The sequence below is a fragment of the Eptatretus burgeri genome, chromosome 4 (genome assembly GCF_056783735.1).
Source record: "Eptatretus burgeri isolate ZD-2024b chromosome 4, Ebu_testis_v1, whole genome shotgun sequence".
Taxonomy (NCBI): Eukaryota; Metazoa; Chordata; class Myxini; order Myxiniformes; family Myxinidae; genus Eptatretus; species Eptatretus burgeri.
In genome coordinates, this window is record NC_140964.1 from 114,357,422 (window position 1) to 114,381,603 (window position 24,182).

The following is a 24,182-nucleotide window of genomic DNA, read 5'->3' on the forward strand; positions in this document are numbered from 1 at the left end:
TTGTAGACATACTCACATTCTACTTGCGCACTCTTAATACATGTACTCACATTCTACTTGTACATAGATTGTTGACATACTCACATTTTAATTGTACATACTTTATAGATGTTCTCAGTTTATCAAAAAAAATCACGTATTACTGTAACATTCTTTTTCAAAAGATAACATATTTTATAGAGGTCGTACATTATGGACAGAGAGACAGACAGGCAGACAGATAGCAGACAAATGAATTTACAAACAGTTCCAAATGCAACCCCTCTAGCAAGGGTAAAAACTCAAGCTTCCAAGGAAGTATTTGTGTAATCAAGCAGTCAGATATACAGGCACACAACTTATTTGTCCCATTCACTCACCCATCCAGTATTGGTGAGATATGTGAGGTGTTCATTGTGTGGCAATGACAGGTGGAACCTTTGTTGAGCCACGTGTTTGCAGCAAGCTTTGCTGTCATGTTCCTCATGCTCCCAGTGTCTCCAAACATCTCCGTACAGGTATCATTCGTCCAGGATTGCACCGGCCTGCTTTTCTGTAAGACCACAAGACATTTTTGTGAAACTATGAAATAAATCATTTAATTGTTTAACATTCTATTAGGATAGTGGTGCACTGTTGTATGTTGCAGTACTACCTGGTTGGCAATTAATTACCTGGATAGTGTTGATCCCCAGGCTAAGTGTGGATGCAATAAGTCGCAATATGCTGGGTGCCCTCAAGGCATCCTTGCATCTCATCACCTGACAACCGCTTTCCATCATCTCCGGTACTGGAACCAAAACAATGAGTCAGTTGACGCTATCAGTTATGCACATTAGAAACACAATTGTTATAAGAGTTATTCCGTAGAGCTGCTGTTAAACCATGATCTGATCTTGTGTACTTTATGAAATAAATATATTGAAGAAAAAAAAATGTGAGGAATTAAAATGAATGTTTTCATGAAGTTAAAATTGTGCCAAACACAGTAACGGATGTTTGTAAATTAGTGAGCAAATCATGTTCTATCGGGTCCTCGTATCGATGCCAACTTCAGCCATGATGTGAATAAATTGCTCAAAATCTCATATGTATTTTATTTCATTCCTTCCAATCTTAATTGGTCAAGGTTTGATGAATAAAGGACCTGAGTGAAGCATGATGTGGAGATTTGGAGTAGCTGGAAAAACATTGTGTGCCATCCACGCTTCTCTGAGCTTGTTGCAAAGTTTCACTTCCCTGAAAAATTGCAGATAAAGAAAATGGAATTACATGTATCGAAGTTAACTGATTTATTCCAATAAAGTCTTTTTTTTTGAAATTACAATTATTCTCAGATTAAAAAACAAAATCCTTACGTTATTCGAGCTTGGGAGGCCGCTGTGTCGTTTTCTTGAGATTCACTAATCATCATCATTAGATTTTCCACTTTATTAATCAAAGGTGAGATCGTTTCCAGTTCTGGAATCTGCTCAGAAATGGTGCTCAATAAGTTCAAGCCACTTTTCACATCCATTTTATCAAAGTTGTAAATGATGCTGAGCAATTGGATAAAGCCTTTTGACATCGTTTCCAAACTCAGATTGCTGGTTTCAAAGAGTTTCAACAGCTCACTGATGTTTTGATTGTATTCGGTGGACATATTGAACAGGAAAGTCACCATGTCCATCCTCGCATTCACAACAGCATCAGATTTCCTGAAGCAAACGCTCATGTTGACACTTTTGGAAATGGTCGATAGCTGTTTTAACCTCAGGCTTACATTGAACAACATTGGACTTGGCAGATCCACTATTTGAGCTATTCTCAATAGATTATTTATGCTGTAGTGGAGGTCTTGTAAATAGCAAGCTAAAATTTCAGGGAGGTTCAAGAATGTTGGTCTCCCAAGTGTCAGTGAATTGCCAAAAGACATCTCGTGCAATATCTTCACTATGTCTAAGGCTGTGGAGGCTGTGCAGAAAATGGGGTCAGCCTCGGGGCTTGAGCAGTTACTAACATTCTGTGATGCCTCAAAAACACCATCACATGACGACTGCAGCAGTATCATTGATGGCAATTGTTTATGTGACATATTTCCTGAAATAAGTTGGTGAATGATGCTTAGTGAGGAGCAGTTGCTATTCAAGTTTTCCCTGGATGGTGTCCTCGTTTCCAGCAGGTAGGTCTGCAGAAGTTCTAACACCTTGTCATTCAATGCTGCACTAATGTTTCCACCAGTAACAAATTGTGGTTGCATCAGGTTTTCAGTGAGGTTGAGCAATGTTCGCAGCATGGAAATTTCCCACACGTTGTGCGATTCCAAATCTTTTAGCACTTCCACATCTCTAACAATTTCATTCATTGCAAAAGCTGATAAATTCATTCCGTGAGTTTCCAACAGCTTTAAAAACTGCTCACCAAAGAGGACACTGAAAGGTAAAGATGAGGAGGAACGGTTTGAATTTAGGAATTTCAGCCTCCTCTGGGTCATTCTCATGATTTCATAAATTTTGTCAAAGTATGAGGCATCATCTTTGAAGGCTTCTGGAAACTCGTCAACAACATTGACAAACGTCTTCATCCATTTTGAAAGCTTCCCCAAATTGTACATTTCCTCCGACAAGTTTGATGTGTTTGTGATGGTCTGCAAAATATTGCGGAACACTGACAGTTCATCACTTTTGTAGGCCATAACGTTGGAGGTGGTCTTTTTCAGCATCTCAGCAACTTCCACAAACAGCAAAGCCTCGTCATAAGTTACATTACGCTGAAGGAGCTGAAGGACATGAAGCATTATCGGTGTATAAGACTCAATCTCATCCAGTAATGAAGATGTGTTCAGCAAGGTGTAGAAGATGTCTGTGCCACTGCTGTTGCCCTGCACACCATCGAGCCAGTCCAGTAGACCTCTCAGATTCAGCATCAGCTGGTTCGTGTTGTTAGAAGCATAGATGGTATGAATGGCCTTCAGAAGATTAAGAGTGTTTTTGTCTAACAGGTCCAAAGTTTGCATTTCGATGATAATTGCGTCCACTGCTGTTGAAATGAAAGCCCGATCAGACACATTGCCGAGGTGAATTAGGTGCTGCCACACATTGCTCTGAAGCATCTTTTGAGAGAGACGAACAAGCATCTTCAGTTCATTCGTGTGCCTTTCGATTAGCTTTGCTTGTGAATAAATCTCATGATTTGTGTACGTGGAAGAATGGTTCGAATAAAGAGCCGTTAAGAGTGCAGATGTTGTTGAATCGCTTTGTCCAAAACGATGACAACTCCGGTTAGTTTGAAGCACTTCCAACAGCCAGGCCATCCTGGTGTATATCTGCGACATCGCTTTTCTTGGAATTTTGAAAATCTCACTCAATTTCACGAGGGTTTCTGTTTGTTCCTGCAGTCCTTTTATGTAACACACAAACACATCCAGAGTGCTTGGATTTTTCTGCTTGAGAAGAACTTCCTGGGGAAAGCTAAAATATGTGGAATAGTTGTTAAAGACCACTGCTGTTAAAATAGCGGAACATAACGTGTTGTTGTTTTGATGCAAGGAACAATTCACTGCACCCTCATTGGGAATACTAGTTTCATTACATCCAGCAGCTATCAGCAGGGAATTGGGAGCAGTTGGGATTATCAAAGCATCATTCAGTGCGAGTAAAACAAAAGCCATTGCTGAACAAGGCGAAGGTTCTCTGCTGTCATTATGGACTTGAAGAATCAGAGTTTTAACCAGCTCGGTAAAATTGGTGTGATATTCCTTGCTTTCCTTGTCATCCCTTTTCAGGCCAAAAGGCTGCACCATGGCCTGGATGACCTCTATCAGAGCTCTCAAATTGTCCACTCCTTCCACATTTTCTGATGATTCATTCTTCTTCTGATCGTTAAAAGCTTCAGGATTTATGCCCAAATATACCTGCATCATTTGAACAAGGGAAGTCGTTGTTCTATCCAATGAAAACTTGTCATCCTCCACCATCCTAACGACAGCGGCAATGATGTTGGCGAAAGTTGATGGATCTCTTGAACTTTCCATTACTTCTTTCAGATGACTTACTAAGTTGTTCAAAGGTAACGTTGCATTTAGGCTTTCATCATTGGGTGGAAATATCTTTTTCAGCATTATGAGAATGGTATCCCAATCGAGTGCAGTGCCTGATGGTAGTGAAAGTATGCGTTCCATATTATCAACATAAAGTCTGATTTGTTCTTTTGATAACTTCAGTTTCTTCCTAGTCTCCAATGTTAGCTCAAAAGCATCAGCCTGAAACAAGATTTCTTCCAGACGAGATGTCGAATCGGTAAAGTTGTTCATGACGGCCATAATGTCTTGCAAGATGAGTGTGAAAGTGTGTGAGGGTGATGCACTTCCAACATAGGCGGTTGTCTCATGGAGTGTCATAAGCAAGGACATTAAGTTTTTGTGCAGGGACAAGAGACTATCTATGTCTTCATAAACATACTCTGTGAAGTTCCCCAGAAATTGCAGTTGTCCGTTTGGCTCCAGTGAGCTAGATTCATTCAACGTCAAGAACCACGTGTTCAAAAGAGCTATAATACCATCGGAAAGGTCTTTTACACTCTTATCTGTGTTCGTTTCCCCTGCAAGATGGGAAAAGGCTTTCACCAAGTCCCTTAAGTTTGGCAAGGAGTCCTTCAGAGCAAATGGACGTTGTAGAGCATTTTGCAGCTTATCCAAAGAAGCCTTCAACAGCATTGTATTTTTAAGAGCTTGATGCAATGAACCATGAAAGTTCTTATTGAAAATTGCTTTCAAGAAACGGATTGTATTGTTTGCCTCTGTGAGCGCCTCATCATTTTCTCGTAGGGTTTTGTTCGACGTAGCTATGTCTTGCATGATTTTGAGAAGTTGAGAGTAGGCAGGTGAGATCAGTGCAGAAATATTGTGATTTGGGCTCATAATACTTGTCAAATGCGCAATGAATGAGGCCATCCTCTGGATTTCTTCCCCAAACCACATCTTGCCGGATAGCAGTTCATTCACTGCTTGTGCTGCAGAAACAAGTTCATCCGTCCTTTCGCTTGATATGTTTTGGAGAAAACCCACCAAATTGTCCTCAAAACGGGACATTCCCTTGAAAAACTGGACATCAAAAGGAACGGTTGCATTCGAGAGAAATTGATTGTAATAATCTGCAATGCACAGTGTTGTCATGGTCTCGTTCATGAAATCTCCAGAAACATTTGTTGGCAAAAGGTTGTGAAGCACTTGTATCAGCAATGAGGCAACTTGCTCAGCCTCTCCTTCCAATGCACAGCCAAGCCGTATTGTTGGGTTGTCATTTTTCATCATGTTTCCACCACTCAGTCTTTCAAGAATCTCCATCATGGCAGGGACAATCTTTTCAGGGTTTTTCACGTTTTTCAGTTGGTTTGATGCCACCATAAAATTGGCAAGTAATGGAAAGTACTTCTTTGCATTGGGGTCTTCTTGCATATGCATCATTATTTCAGCGGAGAGGTTTTGAAGCAGGTTTAGGTTTTTCACCGACGGGGAGGAATACATGAGCAAAGATGCTTTTTCAAAAATTGCAATAACCTGGGAAAGCAAATGATCTGAACTTTGCAAAATCTTTAACTCAGAAGGATTTTTCTCCAAAAACAGGTTCAGTGTTGTCAACAATTGTCCGTCTGCCAAATTTTCTTCATTTGCAAGCTCCATTATAGCAAGAAGGGCCTGCAGAATATTTGCCGAATTGTTCTCGCCCAGTTCTTTTCCATCGGTGGTTTGCCACCAGCCTAATATCCGGCGTAATCCTGTGAGAAGCTGCACAGGATTGTTCGCACGGATGAGCCCTTGTACCATGTCCAGGTAAACATGAACTTTTTCGTCCAGCAACCCTTGGGTCCACATCTCATAAGCTGCCTGATTTATGGCAGTGACAACATTGCTAATGATCATGTTACTGCTGTTCTTGCTCTGAAAGAGAACTTTCCACTCATGGCTCAGCATTATGTTATGAAAGGCAGACTGAATCCTCTGATCTTTAGGAGGGCAGGCAAACAAACTGTCCTCAGCCCTCAGCCGTAGATGTTCGATCAGCATCACGACAACTTGAGTGGTGAGTGGCTCCGCATGTTTGCCGAGGTTAAAATAGTGCAGGAAGTGCCTTGCTATAGTTGAGGCAGAAGAATAGCACGAGTCATTGTTCAGCCTGCGATTGTGCAGCAGAGCCATCTCGTTACAAAACACTCCATTCCAGAGACTCTTGGCAGAAGCACCTGCGCTGAAGTGACTGTGCACTTGCAGTAATATTAGCATGGCCCTGGAGGACATCACGCACATGATGCACACGGGGTTAGTTTGGAATATAGAATTTTCACCAAAGCTTGAAGAAAAATGTACATTTTTGTGTCATATTTGTTTCACAATTAACACACTATTATCAGGTTACCTGTTATTAGATAAGAGTGAAGTCAAATCATGCAGTTTAGTGATGGCATGAATAGGTGGAGTTATTAAAAACAAGAAGAGAATTTCTCAGCTGATATCATTCAGATAAATATCTCAGACAATGATGCCTCTCACTTGTACACCAATAGGGAAGCTTGTTCATTAAACACACACACACACACACACACACACACACACACACACACACACACACACACACACACACACACACACACACACACACACACAAAAAACACACAAGCATTACCTACCGTGATTCACATCGATGCAGTTACCTTTCAATTGTGCTTGTATTGTGCTTGGCATTATTGAAAAAGTTCATGAGCTCATTGACAAGGTCTCGCCAATTAATGGAGCTGTTTGATAAAAACTTCACGTTCTCATCGGAATCTTGGCCTGAGTGCAGATTTAATGAGATAAACTGAGATGCAGGATGTTTCATGTAACCGAGGGAAGAATATATTCAGCAAGAGGCGTTCTGATTTCTAATTATACAACAATCCTGACTAGATATTGTGTCTCAGGCAGTTACCAATGATACAAGCCTTTTGTTGGCTTTAGATCTTAGGGTTTTGAGTTAAAACCCCTGACTGTCGTTGAATTAACACCAGGTGTGTTGACAGCCTGTCATCCTTCTGAGGTTGGCAAAATGAGTACCGCTTGCTGGTAATAGGGGCATTGCATCAGTGGCACAGCAGTGTTCTCAGAAAACGATGCAGCCAAGCAGCCACAGGTTGCATTCGAATCAATAAATAACCAATGTACAAGTTTAGAAACAAAAACATAAAGTTCTACTCCTAATTGAGGTGGAGTTGAAGAAATAGAAGCAAACTTTCAACAACTTGAGGATTGGTGCGCAGAAGAGCAACTACTGTATACAGAACTATTCACAACAGATGCACAACCATACGCAGCAACTACACACCACATGCTGCACAACAAAGTGTATATCACACAGAACAACATGCAATTCTACTGAAGATACAGCACAACACATATGAGGGCACACAGTGCATGCAGTCTATTACACATGAGAAAAAATGACACATAGAACATAGCATACCACAAATGACACAGTACAATCCAAGAAATAGCACAATGAAAACTACAACAGCACTCGGTAGAGCGCATACCGCAGGCTGAACAATTTACGTTTTGTATCCGACTGATAGACTGGATCTGGATTCAGACCTGAACCAAAATCTAATCAGCTGTTATTGTCACCTGCCCAACTCATCTTCCAAGTTTCATCCAAATCCGTCCATAGCTTTTTCAGATATCATGCTATGTATCATTTTTGGCTCAATCTCTCAATTGTGAAGAATCACCTAAAAAAATTTTAATCATATCCAGAGACAGATGTTCACCAAAATTGAATTAATTCGTCCTTGTCACACACGCAAGCTGCCCAACAAATTTAATTCGAATCTATCCGTAACTTTTTGAGATATCCTACTCACAAACAGACAAGCCGGTCGGCGGACATGGGTAATCGATCAAGTCGAATTTAGTCGTTTTTCAGCCGTTACTTGCCAACAAAAGTGTCCATAGCAACGGTTCTTTCTCACACATAACTAGGACAATAGGACATACCATGAACCTACCATACCAGTTTCATGTATGTCTGACTCATAGTCTCTGAGATATAACGAACTTCGTTATTTTATTGTTTTCGACCAGGGTTCATTCAAAGTCTATCTTCTCCGACAGTTTTCAGAGGATCCGGCTGGAAATTTGTGACAATATGGCTGAATGTACTGCCCACAGTTGCTCATGGCCCGATTTTTGATTTTCGAAAAAACAAATTTTTGAGATTATTTTTGAAAATTTCAAAGGTCCGTTTCTAGGCAACAGATGGGTTCATAGCAACGGTTCTCATTTGCACACAACTCGGTCATGGTATGAACCTACCAAGCAAGTTTCATTGAAATCGCCATTGCATTAACGGAGCACTGGACCGAACAGGCATACATACAGACAGACAGACAGGGGTAAATAGATAACCTCCATCCACCTTCAGTGGCGGAGGTACAAAAAAAAAGCAACAAACATTTAATTCTGATAACAAAACACACATAACCATGATAAGCAGGACATTTCCTCACAAGGATTTTCTACCCGATTCTCACTCCATTTTTAAATATCCAGTTTAAAATTCCAAATCTTGATAAATTTTTTAAATCATATATATATATATATATATATATATATATATATATATATATATATATATATATATATATATATATATATATATATAAACGCGGTGTCTGTCCTTGCTTTCTTTGTGTCCCATTTATGGCGGCCGCCTTCCATGATGCGTTTTGAGAAGTGTGAAATCCATAATTCAAAATGTTTTTCAAACACAATTTTCAGCATTTTGACGAAAGAGTGGCAATTTCAACACGGTTAACCACAATTGTTCTGCTCCTGAAATCGGACTCACGGAAATGTAGGAAAGATGAGAAATATCCATGGATGACACCGAGAGGCGGCGATTTCCTATCATTTCCCATTAATACAATTAATGGCTGCAGTGCGCGCGTGCGCGCGCACATGATTGCAGAACCCCGTCTCCCGCCGCACGTGGGATGGACTATCAACACATTAAATCCAGAACATAAAGCACAATGCAAAACACACAACACAATCCAGAAGGACACCACAATACAAGCTACGGGGTTCAATGCAGGACACACAGCACAAGGCAAAAACATGGTACAATGAAGGCGCATGGCACAATGTAAGCTAAATGGATCAATTTTGTGGGGAAGCATCATCGGCTGAGGGCATAGCCCTCTGTAGGTTCGGGCAGGAATTTGGAATTTGGAAGGAAACCATGGGATCTTTAATGTCCACTAACTAATGACAGCAGAAGGAAAATTCGTTTAACATCCATCCGAGAGACAGCACACACATTTATGAATCACCCTGCCTGTGAAATACAGGGATGACAGTTTATAGCTCGGTTGAGATTCAAACCCAGGTTGTACAGCTTAGAGGAAACTGTGCATACTTTTAGACCGTCTTGCCAGCCTCATACCACAATGAAAACAACAGTACTATCCCAGATACAGCACCATACAAACCACACATTACCATCGAGAACAGCACAATGGAATCTACAGGGTACAATAAAAGCACAAAGCACAATCAATGTTACTGTAGCTGAGCAAAACCACTCACACATGTGAAATCCTTGGACCATCTGTTGGTTTGTAGCTGTCACCACAGCTCTGACAGATTGCACGAATGACTGGAGCATTGGCCAATGGTCGCTTTGTTCAAATGCATTTCCCAGCAAATCCAGTACATCCAGAAACCTGAGCCACATGCATGCACCACATCACATCGTACATTATAATGCATGAGCAAAGAGGGAAGAAAAAGGTACGACTCGTACTGAGGGTGAAACCAAAGTCATCACGTACATTTGAAGAGGGACTGTTATACGGTACTTGCATGATGTTGCGACACCAAAACGAATTTCATCGCACAAGCTAAAAATGTCCTTTCTCGAATGAGACTTACACTTTTCCAAATAATTGTTCTTCAGAACGTTTTGCATCCACATTTGGCACCATGTCCAGAAGAAAAGCCACATAAGCCTCACTGTAGGTCCTGAAAGCCTGATGTACTTCCTCCCATCCCAGGTAAGTCTGTGATAGAGTCACTGGAACCAGCACTTCAAAGGAACCATTCCAAAGCTGGGCCCATTTATGGCTCTGTGAAGAGAAAGAAACAAAGAAGCATCATGAAAGGGTGAAACAATCAATTTCCCAAAAATAAAGTTGATGTTACAAGTGAAACTCGGCGAGTCCAACAATTTGAATAGAGAGGTATTACCGCGTCAATAAATGACCCGTGATGTTTGAGTTCGTCGGTGTAATTATGCAGAATTTTGACGATGGCAGCTTCACAGGCAGCGTTTAAGTCATGAGTTGTTCTGGAAAGATTTGTGTTTCTCTCCCAGAACCACAGGATCTCAGCACAGCTGCTATTAGACTGTCCCAGCATCACCTACTCACCAGCAACATACTTGTGAGCACATTGTAAAAAGATGGGATGCACAAGTGGCTGAAATCCTGAAGAGCAATGTCATGCTTCGGGTTGTGCTGTATGTCTGTTATTCTTTTTCATCTGTGGATATAACTCGTCGAGCTTATGAAACAAATCCCCCCAAAAAGGTCTAAATATACCCATTTTCCTCTTGCAAAGCCAAATCAGTTGGGGTAGGTAAGTAAATAGTGAGGGTTGGTACAAGGAAGCAAAATATAGTTGGAGTTGGGAAGATCCATATTTGAAAGAGACGAGACTTTCTGGTCTTGCACCCTCTGCCCCCTTTCCTAAACCCACCTGAACTAATATCTACCGACAAAACCTTCATCTGTAGCTTGATGGAGTACTGCTCTCCACTCTAAGATGGTGCCCTTGCCTCACACCTTGCTCAACTTGCCATCAAAACCAAAGCCTTCAAGATCACTGGAATCTGTTGTGACAAAGTTGAGTCTATGGGCCTTTCACTTTCACATTGCAAACAAGTCGGTGGTCTCTCTGTCTTCCAGCACCTCCTTTCTCCTTTCTGGTCTTTCATCCTCTGCTCTTTCCATGCTTTGTCCCCCCCCCCCAGGTTTCGGCAGGACACACATGGTCTACCAGTAACCCCCTTCTGTTGAAACTCCCAAAATCCAGACTCGCTGTTCACCTCCACTCATTTGTTCGTGTTTTGTTTTTTTTTTTCATCAGTGGAACCAACTTACTAAGTCTCTTCAATGTCATTTTCCCCTACAGGGCTTTAAGACAGCTGTTCACCACAATTTCAAGTTCACCACACTCCCCATCCACAGCCATGATCTTTAATATCCCCCATTAATCCTCCCCAAGCTTTCCAAGGTGATGTCGTTTATTGCAATGCTTTTGTCTTTGAGTGATGGCTATTAGTTTGGCATAATTGGCCAAACTTTGATTGATGGCGACACCAGCTTGGCCACAACCATAATCTTTTACACCCCATCAATCCTGCACTCTTTCCGGTTTTACAGTTTTTACTTACTTCTGTCAATGAGAGTTTGTAGCTACATCCATCTTGTTTACCTCCTGTGTCCTTCCCTTGCTCCCATTCCTTATTTCCTAGTCTCCCTCTACTTTGTCCTTCAACCCTGCTGTTGATGTGCCACCCCCTCTCTCTTTCTTCTGTTCTTTTCATTCCGTTACGTCCTGGTCTATTCTGTGTTCTCGCTTTTCCATGTCTCGACACTATACAAAAAAACCAATGGAACCAATGAGTAGTCTGTGTGTGAATGTATATGGGAAGGGGTGTTGAAACTTCACACTTGATTTATTCACCTAATGTGTAGAAAGTTCCTCTATTTTTCTTTCCCAGTTATTGAGCAGTTTTTTTTTTAATCAAAGGGAAATATTCCTTGTGTAAAGGCCCAGTCACACCTTGACGTTTTAGCCAGCAATGGCAACGTATTAAAATGTATGTAAAACGCTGGCTTACGTTGAACTTTTGATGTTTTTTTTAAAAGATTCGGACGTATTCCTAAGGAGTTGGTCTTATGCATAACATATTCGTAACGGACACAGAACGTTTCGTTGTCTTATAGATAACTTATACCAACGAATGCTTAACCTGTTGTCGGCGTTCACAACCTATGCCCAACGATAGTCTAACTTGGGCATAGCGCGCTGCACGTATCGCCGACGATCACGTGGCGTAGCCTATTATGGCTACGTAGCCTCTGAAAAATGCGTCTAAAACGCTGGGGAACATCGAATACGGTATGGGTAAGTTTGGTTTTCGTGAATAGAACGCTAAAGTACGCTATCATACGTCATAGTAAGTGGAGTACGTCTTGTAATTTTAAACGTGTTAAACATTTTACGACGTACTTGCCGTATGCCTCACACGTTCCGCATGCGATGGGAATAAGTTGTACGCACGATATGCGATCGGTGACACACTTCGACACACATTACTTGTAAGGTGCTCATAAGTCGAAACACGTCAAGGTAATGGTTAGCGTCAGTGTTCCAGACTTCCTGGTTTTTTTTTTTTTCTTCGGTATGACGGTGATGTTGACACTTCGATTTCTAGTGCGGTTGTAATATAATATAATTAATAGGCTGCCGCTCAACGATTTAAATCATAACCGCACTAGAAATCGAAGTGTCAACATCACCGTCACACCGAAGAAAAAAAAATTAAAAAATTAAAATAAAAACCAGGGAGTCTGGAACACTGACGCTAACCATTACATTGACGTATTTCGACTTATGAGTATCTAACAAGTAACGTGTGTCAACGATCGCGTAACGTGCCTCCAACTTATGGCCAGCGTAGCAGAACTTGTGAGTCATACGCTGGCATAAGTCGTAAAATTTCAAGCATGCTAAAATTTGAGGACAACCGCAAAGTACAACGATGAAAGCCAGCGTACTATGACGTATGGCAGTGTTTTTCAGCGTGCTCTCAATATTTCCAAAACTTACCCATAACGTATTCGATGTGTGCCAGCGTTTTAGACAAATTTTTCAAAAATCGGCATAAGCTGGCTAAAACGTCAAGGTGTGACTGGGCCTTAAGGATAAGTTATTCTGAAGCAGAGTGGGAAAGGAGAAACCCAGCCAAGCTGTAAACTTTATAAGTACAGGTACCTGTCTGAATCTTGCAATTGGGAGATCTATCAAGTGGTGCAGAAGAACCTCGACGTTGCTGGAGCTGGTGATGTTGACATCTAGTATTTCCTTGTCGCTTGGGTTCACGTAGCTCAGGTTTTTGAGGAATGTAAGTACATCTTGTGGAACACAACAAAGAAAGAGAGATAGAATAATATTGCACATATTAGATTAAAATTATTATTCGATAACAATATCATAATAATAATAATAATAATAATAATAATGGAACACGACAAGGAGAATGCAATACTGTTACGTTCATGCGTCTTCAACAGCCATCACACCACCCAGCAGGTACAGGAGTAAAAGATCATCACATCCGACGGGTTAAGTTAGCGCAAATCATCATCTCCGAACGCAACGACCACCGGTGAAAGCCGACAAGATAGCTGAGTGAAGCTTGTCGGCGCTCCTTGTCGAGACTCATATGCACAGACCCAATTTTCCCATCTAATGGGTTAATAAACCAATCCTTTAAGCGCTATGGTTCCTGCTCCCAACGACCACACCACGTTTCATCCCAGTGCCATGACGGACAGAAGCCCCAGGACAAAAGAAGAACAAGCAGGACAGAAGAACCACTATGAACCACCACCAATAAGAATGAAGAACCACTATGGTGTGCACACTTTTATTATGTCCTGTGGGAACCATCGAAGCATCCCCGGCCTGTGCACAATGGCTGACGCAGCCTGCTAGAGGATGATTTATGGCGAGTCAGGAGAATTCCACACAACAAACAGATGGCAATTTATGGGCTTGTTTTCCAGCTCATCTGATGGCCTTGAGCCTGACAGAAGTCAAAATGGGGCACGTTCTTGGCCCTTGCTCTGAACGCGTGATCGCTCTCGTGAGCCAAGCCGATCGGCTGTCAAATACAGAAGAAATTCCATACAAGGACAGATGTATGATGCGGAAGGCTCCAGAATTTTCAAGAATTATACCACACTTACGCCTACATGTACTATGAAATGTATGAGTCAAGAGACTTGGTGGTGTGATGGTTAAAAGGTCCACTCCGAGTCTGGGAGGTTGGCCGTTCAAACTACGGCCGAGTCATTCCAAAGACTATAAAAATAGTTAAGTGTGGCTTCCTCGCTCGATGTTCAGCAAAGGATAGAGCACGGACAAACCTCATAGGTGATCTAATGGGAGAATGAAATTACTCCTCAGGAAATGCCGCACTGGGAGTGATGAGAAAGGCGGCACCATTGTTGCGACATCACTGGTTTTGAATAGAGTTTGACTATTTTTAGCTTCCATTTCTGACAATCCACCAGTCCGTTAGCTTCGATGAAAAATACTTAACAATTCATTTGCAAGTCTCCTTAAAAAAAAAAATCTTCCGTGATCCACTTTGACCTGCTTATTAATATTTATTGATTCCTTTAACCTCATTAAACAAATCACCATGCGTCATACCGTACACTCTTCTTCAATGGCGCTTGGATTCCTTTAAACCTTTGAACCCTACTGACCGTTTTACGAGCCGTTTTTCAAACCTCCATACACCCGAGTGGCCGGATTTTTCTCCCGGGGTGGGGGAGCCAAAAGTCCAAAGAGCTCAGGGTTCAAAATTAAACATGTAAAACACACACACACACACACACACACACACACACACACACACACACACACACACACACACACACACACACACACACACACACGTTATGATTTATTTGTGACATCAAGGGACACAGAAGAGTTGTAAACCCCTGAAAGGAAGAAATGCCGAGTAATTACATGTCCATTTATTTTATGATCGAATCGCATAACGCTGCGTTGTGGTGAATGTTTTCTCATCGGGATGCAACGTGGAAGTAACGGTCTCAATATTCAGGTATGTCCATCTCCGAGAGCAATCACTGCATTGCACTGTCATTGCAATGACCCTATAAGCACTCAACTCTGAGTGTGGGGAATGGTATTCTATGCCTGAATCACCCCCTGTTCCAATTGATCGAGGACTCTGCGGCTGTCTTGGCAAGGTTTGAACGTGATGATAAATTATATCCCAGAGATGTTAAATTTTATTAAAATCTGACGAGATGGCATGAGAGTGTGTCATGACATGAAAATTGGCATTGACAAGACAATTCCTTGCTCGAATGACCCTGTGAGTAAGATCATAACGGGCATAAAGATGATTCCTGGACCATATTGTTGAAGGGTAGGCAACATATGTTGATGTAAGATCTCATTAATGCATTGATCTGCCCTCAGATTGCCATCCATCCATCCAATGGGACCCATCCATTGGGACCATATTCTGTGCAGAGCATTGGTGTGGCCAAAGCAGTTTCCTGGGCTATTGGGCATAATCCTGGATGGGTCGCCACTCCGACACAGAATATTCAAATGGCTCAATCATCCCAGCAAGCTGGTGCTCATTTTGCCGACCTCGGAAGGATGACAGGAAGAATCAACCCCACCTGGGATAAATTCAACAGTGAGCATGAACTCAGGACTCTAGGATCCCAAACCTGCCACCCTAACCATAAAGCCAACACCAGGCAAAGATTTCCATGGATACGGATCAAGTTGGGGTGAAAGGTTTCAGCATTGCCACCCCACATCATGACATTCTGCGCCTAAAACTTTGGCTTCCTGGACACAAACTGGGGTATATTGCTCATTGTTTCTTCTGCTGAACCATGCATGATCATCATGCCTTTCAAGGGGAAACCGAGATTCATCATCGAACGGAACACTTTTCCATTGCCGCTGTGTCCATCAGACGTGCTGATTTGACCACTGTGAGTGTGTTTGGATGTGTCATGGTGAAATTGATGGATGCTGAACAAGACGAGTACAGATATCTGCAGCATGGAGATGTCTTCGGACGCCGTTGACAATTATCCTGCAAGGTCAAGGGAATGTCTTTGCAGAACTCTCCGCAGTTTGAAACAGATTGCGTAGATGGGCTGTGTGAATGTATTGAACCTGAGCGACAGTCATTATCCTGGGACATCCAGTTTAAAAAAATAAAATAAAATTGTATACCTTGTCGAGGCTTGTGTGAGAGCTAACACACAATGCACAGCAAGGGGGGCATGAGGCAAGAGGGGCAGGAGAGGGAAGAACAAAACAGTGGGGAACAAAGACATTAGGAGATCTGTGGAAGGGAGAGGGATGGGGTGTGGAACATGGGGAATACAAGATGGACATTACAGGGACTTTCAGGAAGGAAAGCAGGGAATTTGAAGGAGGTGGGCTTGGGTGGATTATCGGGGGTAGAAAAGATCGAGGATTTGGGTGGGGGATGATAAGAGGTGGTGGTGAACAGCTGTTTTGAAGGCCTGGAGGGAAGAATGCGATTGAAGAGAGTGTGGGAGTTTATCCCAACGGCGAGAAAAAAAGAGGAATGAAAGAGTGAAGGAGAGCAGTGATTCTTGATTTTGGTAGTTACACCAGAAGGGGTTTGTTGGCGGACCTTGAGCACCCTGCGGAAATGTGGTGGGGGCAAATCGCAGAGAAAGCAGGGGGGCGAGGCTGGAGAGGAGACGGTGGAAGACAGAAATACCACCGACCTGCCTGCGGTGAGAGAGTGAGAGGCCCAAAGACTCAGCCTCATTGCAGGAGATGCCAATGATCCGAAATGCTTTGGTTTACACAGCGTGAAGGCGTGAAAGGTGGGAGGCAGGAGCACCAGCCCAGAGGGGAGAGCAGTACTCCATCAGCCTGTGGACGAAAGCTTTGTAAGTGGTCAAGAGCTCAGGTGGGCTGAGGAAGGACTTTGCACGATGGAGGATTCCCAGTCGGCGACTGGCTTTGGAGGCGAGGTTTGAGATGTGGCTTTCCCACGAAAGGTCATGGCAGATAGTGAGACCCAGAAGCTTGAAAGAAAGGACTTATTCAAGAGGATTGTTGAGAAAGTGGATGGGGGGAGGGGGGGTTCTAAACGGTCCTTTCGGAGAGACATAGTGAGAGTGTGAGATTTGTCCGGAATGGAAGACATGTTCCACGTGTTGGACCAGTTTGTGATTTTACCCAGATCTGCAGTGAGTGAAGAAGCTGCTGCTTGCCGCTTTGAGGGATGACAGATGGTAAGGCAGAGGGTGGAGTCATCAGCAAAGAGATAAAGAGGATTTTCCAGAGTCGGAGAAATCATTGATGAAAACCAGAAAAAGAACAGGGCCCAGAACGCTACCTTGAGGAACTCCAGCCTGGACAGGAAGAGGGGATGAAAGAACTCCATTTAGGGCCACATGTTGACTGACAGGAGAGCAAGTCTACGAGCCATGAGGTGAGATGGCCTTGGATACCATAGGAAGTGAGTTTGGTGAGCAGGGCAGGGTGCCAGACTGTGTCAAAAGCACGTGATATGTCCAGGGATACGGCTCGGATTTCCTGTCTGGCATTGAGGACCTCCATCCATTGATGGGAGAGCAGAAGCAGCATATCCAGGGTAGAGTCGCCTGGTCTGAAACCAAATTGATGATTGGAAATCAAGCCATTGGAGAAGAGGAAGGATTTCATGTCTGAAAGCGATGATGGATTCCATAAACCTTGCTGATGATTGGGAGAAGGCTGATTGGTCCGTAGTTACAGGGATCTGTTTTTGCACCTTTTTTATGCAGGGCAGTGATGTTTGCTGATTTCCAAGCAGATGGCAGATGGCAGATGACCTTGAGCAAATGAGAGGGTGAGCAAGAGCAGAGAAGCAGGTTTTTAGGAGATGTGCGCTGATGCCATCTGGACCGGTTGCAGAATCTGAGTCGAGGTTTGACAGCAAGCTCTCCATCTTGTCAGGGGAAAAGGACACAGAGTCCAGGGACAGTTGGGTGTGACTGGGTAAGGTGGGTAGAGAAAGTGATGGGTTTTTGACACAAGATTTAGCTGCAAACACCGAGTTGAGGCATTCAGCCTTTTCACATGCGGTATCAGCAGTGTGGCCATTTGAGGTCAGGGAGGGGATGGAGGGGGAACATACACCAGAAACAGATTTGATTAGATGCAACCAGGATTTTGAGGAGGGAGAGAGGTTTGAAAGTTCAGACTTGAGCTTCTTGGTATGTACGTATCTTATTGATCCTGTGGCCTGCTAACATCCTCTGAGGTTATAAATTGTTCCTCTTCTCACTTTAAAGTGCCTTGTGACATGGCTAATAGAAGACCGAGGTTGAAGACCCCAAAGCAAGCCCCGAACGCCCTTGGGTTTTAGATGCTCTCTGGTACATTCTCAGCTGTCTTGAGGTAATATTTTACAAAACCGATTCACTCCGTTTCGTTCCCCCAAAAAATGCTTTTGTATTTGTTTATTTATATTCTCATTGTTTATATATACTTTATCCTCTCTGTTCCCCAATATTTACTTATTTATTTTTTATATACACGAGAAAGAGAGAGGAGTATAAGGAACAGAAACCTGGATGTAACAGGGTTGAATTAGGCTCAGTCGAGTTAATGGAGGTAGAAAAGATTCCGAGTGAGGATGGGGGATGACATGAGATGATGTTGCACTGCCAGCAGCAGCTCTGGAAGGAAGAGTGGGATTGTGGTATTCAGTCAGTTAGATATTATGGGGTTATTGGAAGAATGCAAGCTTCCTGGAGTTGTTGGGAAGGGTCGGAGGGTAAGAGGGCAGAGTGAAGTGGACCAGAGGAGAGGCAATAAAAACAACAGAGGCCATGAACTGCTCTTGATGTGAGAACAAGCCTTGTGCTTTGGCCTTCTTGTGGAACATAACAACAACCTTGAGAGCTTTGTATTCCACATATTCCAGGAAATGCTTGAGTGCCAGCCAAAAAAGATCAGTACTCCATTGAGCTACCGACAAAAGACTTTATAGGCTATTAGTAGTTCTGACTTTTCAACGAATGACCTGGAATGACTGATGATGTTCAGTCTGTTGCTGGTTTTGGAGACCTGCTTTGTGATGGCATGTGGAGATGTCATGGCTGGTGGTGAGGCCTGGATCAAGTTCAAGGGAATACGCTTCTAACCATGGAAATACATACGTGGCTTGGTTTGACAGTCCTTCTGGAGCGACCGGGTGAGACTGAGATTTTCTTGGATTGAAAGACATGTTCCATTTCTCGGGCCAGCATATATTGAATTCAAGATTAGCAGAGAGTGATGCAGCTGCTTTTGGTCTATCATTGGGATGGAGTACCATACGGCAATGTGGATTGTGGAGTCATGTGCAAAAAGAAAGAGGGCTTTTCAAAGCTTCAGAGAGTTCATTTCTGCAGACGAGGAATAAGACTACACCGAAGGTACTGTCTTGGGACACTCCAGCCACCATTGGGAGAGAATAGAGGATTTCATTGATGGCAGTGCATTGAATGCACAAGTAGAGGAAGTCAGCTAGGTATGAAGATGGCCCTTTATGCCACAGCCAATGAACTCGGTAAGCAGAGCAGGATGCCAGACTGTGTCAAATGCCCGAGATATATCCAGGGAGACGATCCTGACCTCATGTTTAAGATTCAAGGCCACCATCCATTGGCCATTGGAGCAAGGAACAGAAAACACATGTGATTTGAATGCAAATATAAAACAAAATTTCTTAACCCCTTCAACTACTCATTTAGGATGTGCCTCTCTTTCTTTTGTCCACCTCTTTATCTTCTTCCCTCTGTCAGTCGAAACCAACTGCTTTCTGTCATTTAGCTCTACCATGAGTCGAAACTTCTGTCTGGAAAGGAGGAAATGAAGGCATTGGAGATGATATCCTATTCGGATGCAATGAAGTAACTCTGCAGCTCTTTATGCAAGAGCATTTGCCACACGAGTTTACACAAAAATATAGTGCTGAGAAAATGTTTGTGAACACTTCAGAATTTTCTGTATTTCTGCATATATTTGACCTAAAATGTGATCAGATCTTCATCTAACTCAAAATGATAAATAAAGAAAACCACATTAAACAAATAACGCACACAAAAAAACCTATTTATTTATTTATTTATTGAGCAAAATGATCCAACATTCAATTTCTTCGTTGGAAAAAGTATGTGAACCTCGAGGTCAATCAGCTCAATTCAGGGGGTAATTACAATCAGATGTTTCAATCAATGGGATGATAATCAGGAGTGAGTTTGGGTGGCCCTGCGCTTCATGAAAAACATCAACTTCATTGATCACCATCAGAGTTTGGTCTTCACCACCCGGGTTTGTGGAAACGTGTCATGCCCCGATCAAAAGAGATTTCTGAGGACTTCAGAAAAAGATTTGGCGATGCTCATCAGTCTGGAAAGAGTTAAAAAGAAATCATTTCGAAAGATGTTGGGCTCCATCAAAAGATGATGTTGGGCTCCATGTTGGGCAAAAGCAAAGCGTACAATAATCCAGTAGGTCACAAAGAACCCCAGGGCAATGTCTTATGGATCTGCAGGCCACTTTTGCATTGGCTAATGTCAGTGTTCATGAGTCCACCATCAGGAAAACACTGAACAAGAATGGTGTGCTTGGGAGAATAGCAAGGGGGAAACCACTGCTCTCAAAGAATATTACTGCCCATCTCAAGTTTGCCAAAGACCACCTGGATGAACCAAGAAGGCTATTGGAAGAATGTTCTGTGGACAGATGAGTCAAAAGTGGAACTTCTTCTCTTAAATGAGAAACGTTATGTTTGGCGAAAACCAAACCCTGCATTCCAACATGAGAACCTCATCCCAACAGTGAAGCATGGTGGTGAGAGTATCATGGTTTGGGGCTTCTTTGCTGCCTCAGGACCCAGACGGCTTGCCATCATTGATGAAACCATGAATTCTGGATTGTACCAGCAAATTCTACAGGAGAATATCAGGGCATCCGTCTGTGAGCTGAAGATGAACAGAAAGTGGGTCATGCAGCAATACAACGATCCTAAACACATAATTAAATCTACAATGGAATGGCTGAAGCAGAAGAGATTTTGCGTTTTCGAATGGCCAAGTCAAAGTCAAGACTTAAACCCAATTGATATGTTGACAGAACCTGAAGCAAGCAGTTCATGGAAGCAAGCAGACAAATATCTCTGAGTTGAAGCAGTTCTGCAAGGAGGAATGGGCCAAAATACCCCCAGGTCGATGTGCACGACTGATAGAGTTCCTATCCAGGAAACTTTTGGTTGAAGTTATTGAGCTGCTCAAGGGGGTGCCACCAGCCACTGAATGTCAACGTTCACTTACTTTTTCCAACAAAGAAATTGAATGTTGGATCATTTTGCTCAATAAATAAATAAATAAATAAATATCTTTTTGTGTGCTATTTGTTTAATCCGGTTCTCTTTATCTATTATTAGGACTTACAGGAAAATCTGATCACATGTTAGGTCAAGTTTATGCAGAAATACAGAAAATTCAAAAGGGTTCGCAAACTTTTTCTCATGACTGTATACTGCAGGATAAGTCGACTTCATCTCTAGCGGCGGTTAAAATGTGGTGAACACTATTAAACCAGATCTCCCATTGTCGCATTTCCTATTATCTTTCCAATTGTCAGTGTAGAACACAAAGATTACAACGAATCCACACTTGCATTTGGTCTAGCAATGGAACCATAATCTGATCCCAACCACCATGCCTCAGTGCGAGGAGCACTAAGTTACAAACAATTTCTTATGATATTTGCATAAAAGTCAAACTCAGGCTTAAAATTGGAATTTGTAAACAGCATCAGGCTGTCCTGATGTGATTTGTTGTTTTTTTCATACTTACAGTGCTGGTGAAGAGTTAATTTAGCTTCTTGGGTACTATCCAATCGTACAGAAGGTTGTAAACAATCCCGAACAAAAAGCAAGCTTTCCCTGCCGGTCATACACTCATTCCCAGTTCCCTTTGCTTGAATAGTTTTCCAATTGCGACAGGAATTTTCATCAGTATATGTACAAAGGATTTACATCTCACACCAACCAATCATCAAATGCACAACAGTTTTGTCCCATGCAGTACAACTTATTTTGAACACAAAGCCAACAGAACTGACCATGTCCAATGAGGAGGTAGTACAAATCAATTCCTTCAAGCTTTAATTCCTACCAGATGTTATCCAACCCTAGATCTGCTGCATAACATCATTCACCAGGTCCCCGCACAACACCCTGTGTATTCATCTTTCATGCGTTGTGCGATTCTTAGCAGTTTGACACTCTACCCCAGCATTGGTGGTATGTACGTACTCACCTGTATTCGTGTTCAGCATACTCAGCAGTACGTCACGAATTGCTTGATCCACACTGAGCTGCACACTTATGTCCTGCCAGACTGGAGACATCTCCAACGATTGTTGTAGTGTGTCCAGCATTGCTACCACGGGACTGTCCCTGTATGAAGGAGAGGGTATTTCATTTAAAATTGGTCCCAGTTCTTTACAAATTATCTCGAATCTGATTTGAAAAGTCTGACTCTTCGAAATGATAGTTGGTGCTGCTCAACCAATTTCCTGAGAAAAGATTTTTGTAAGTGTTTTTCCATTGCCTTTGCTGCAAAATTCCAGGGGAAGCAAGTGGAATTTAAATCGGGTACCGGAACACAATGGCTTGTTATTTTATAAAGGCAAGCAGGACGCCTTTAACATTCACAAGTGAATGCTATCAGATGGGATGGACGGTTTAATGTCCCACTCTAAAAAAAATCACATATTCTGAAGCGATTCCATACGTTTAAAGTACCAGAGTAAAGGGATGGCAGGATAGCTCAGAGGTGGCAAAACTCACTTTTGAACCGTCTCGACTGAGTTCATTTACCAATCCAAGTATAAAATATTCACCTGGTGATTCTCAGGTCAAGTCTGGAATCAATGTGTGCTGTCCTTCAGAGAGACCTTAGTACCATTGTTTTCTGGCATTCGATGATGGAGGTTAAAAAAAAAAAATCTCACAGTACCTTTCAAAAGGAGTAGGATATTGTGTGTCACTACACTGGTCCAATTTCAAAATCCTGCTATCACTAAAGCTAGGGAAGAGCAATGGCAAACCACCCATTGCAGTCTTTGCCTCGTGTCGGCTTTTACAGCTCCGATTCTCTGGGAAAGTGCGTGGCCGACCGTTAATGCAACAGCAGCGTGCAGTTGGATCCGATTATGTTGTGGATTAAATTATTCAAAGAAGTCAAAAATTAAAATCCTATGAACTTATAAAGCCAACCTACTCATGAACATTCAGCATGATGTGCATATTGTAAACGTCGCATGAAGAGGATTGTGCCAGCCCTGAGCCACCTTGTCAGCCCACCTTTCTGTGTGGTTCATTCGTCTGACTTGCGAAGTGAGCAGAATCCACTCCCGAGCCACATGCAAGCTCTGCTTCCAGGCATCTATATCTCCATTGACGCCCATTGAAGCCAGCAGGGGAGCGAGCTTGTTTGTGCTGAACTCCGAAAGCAGGTCAAAACCCTCGACAAGGACCTGCACACCGTGAGGGTACAAATTGCTATGAGCAGAAGCATGCAATGTGGAGAACCTTCTTGCTTTTAAGTCACCCCATTTGTAGTCTTACTTCAAATACATTTTGTATGTGCGTACATGTAGGTAGCCGAGGTACGTTTCTATGTGCGTATATGTTTGTAGCGAGGTGCGTTTGTAGGTGTGCATATGTATGTAGCCTATGTATATTTGAATGTGTGGAGTTAGCTGAAATGGCTCCCCCTGGTGGTGTGTGTGTGTGTGCCAGCCCAGAAGGAAACTGAAGCCAGAATTAAATTATGGTAAAGATGTTTATGCACACAAAATCATTTACTTTGAAATTAATTAAATAATGCAACTATCACAGAAGATAGTTTATATGAGCTGTTTGTATATCGTAGACGGGCCCTACCGCTACTTTGCTATAATGCTTCACACAGTTTACGCTTTGTACCAATTCCATGGACACAATGTTGAAATACAAAACCTTTGGCCATTCAAACCTTAAGCAAAAAACTTGTAGTTTACTTTTAAGTGATGCATAATTTTACAAACATTCACTTTGAGCACTCACTGTGCTGTGATTCTCTTTTGCAGACAGTCCATTCTGCAACGTCAGTTTCAAAGTCTTTATGAGTCCTAAGAGCAAAAAACAAGTCAATAATCTCCGATTTTCGCAGATTGGTCAAGTTTGCAAACATGAACATTAACACAACTAGGCCTCGATGAAGGAATGGTTAGACCATCAGCTCTGACTTTTGGAGATCAGCAATTC

At 42.4% G+C, this 24,182-nt stretch overlaps 1 protein-coding gene and 1 long non-coding RNA gene across 2 annotated transcripts in view; one reads left to right on the forward strand and one right to left on the reverse strand.

Annotated features, from left to right (window-relative positions):
• The window catches only part of LOC147028925 (uncharacterized), a 245,031-nt gene that overhangs the window by 134,814 nt on the left and 86,035 nt on the right, over window positions 1–24,182 (reverse strand). Inside the window, exons 10-21 of the mRNA XM_085879809.1 lie at window positions 23,982–24,046; window positions 23,238–23,410; window positions 22,189–22,328; window positions 13,052–13,191; window positions 10,238–10,411; window positions 9,923–10,116; window positions 9,578–9,714; window positions 6,667–6,787; window positions 1,338–6,242; window positions 1,127–1,218; window positions 654–769; window positions 360–532 (exon numbers count right to left, since the gene is read on the reverse strand). Coding sequence (XP_085735935.1) covers window positions 360–532; window positions 654–769; window positions 1,127–1,218; window positions 1,338–6,242; window positions 6,667–6,787; window positions 9,578–9,714; window positions 9,923–10,116; window positions 10,238–10,411; window positions 13,052–13,191; window positions 22,189–22,328; window positions 23,238–23,410; window positions 23,982–24,046 — 6,430 coding nt within the window. The remainder of the gene's footprint in view (window positions 1–359; window positions 533–653; window positions 770–1,126; window positions 1,219–1,337; window positions 6,243–6,666; window positions 6,788–9,577; window positions 9,715–9,922; window positions 10,117–10,237; window positions 10,412–13,051; window positions 13,192–22,188; window positions 22,329–23,237; window positions 23,411–23,981; window positions 24,047–24,182) is intronic.
• LOC147028926 (uncharacterized) overlaps window positions 1–24,182 on the forward strand; it is a 79,654-nt gene that overhangs the window by 26,952 nt on the left and 28,520 nt on the right. The gene's annotated exons all lie outside the window — the stretch shown is intronic.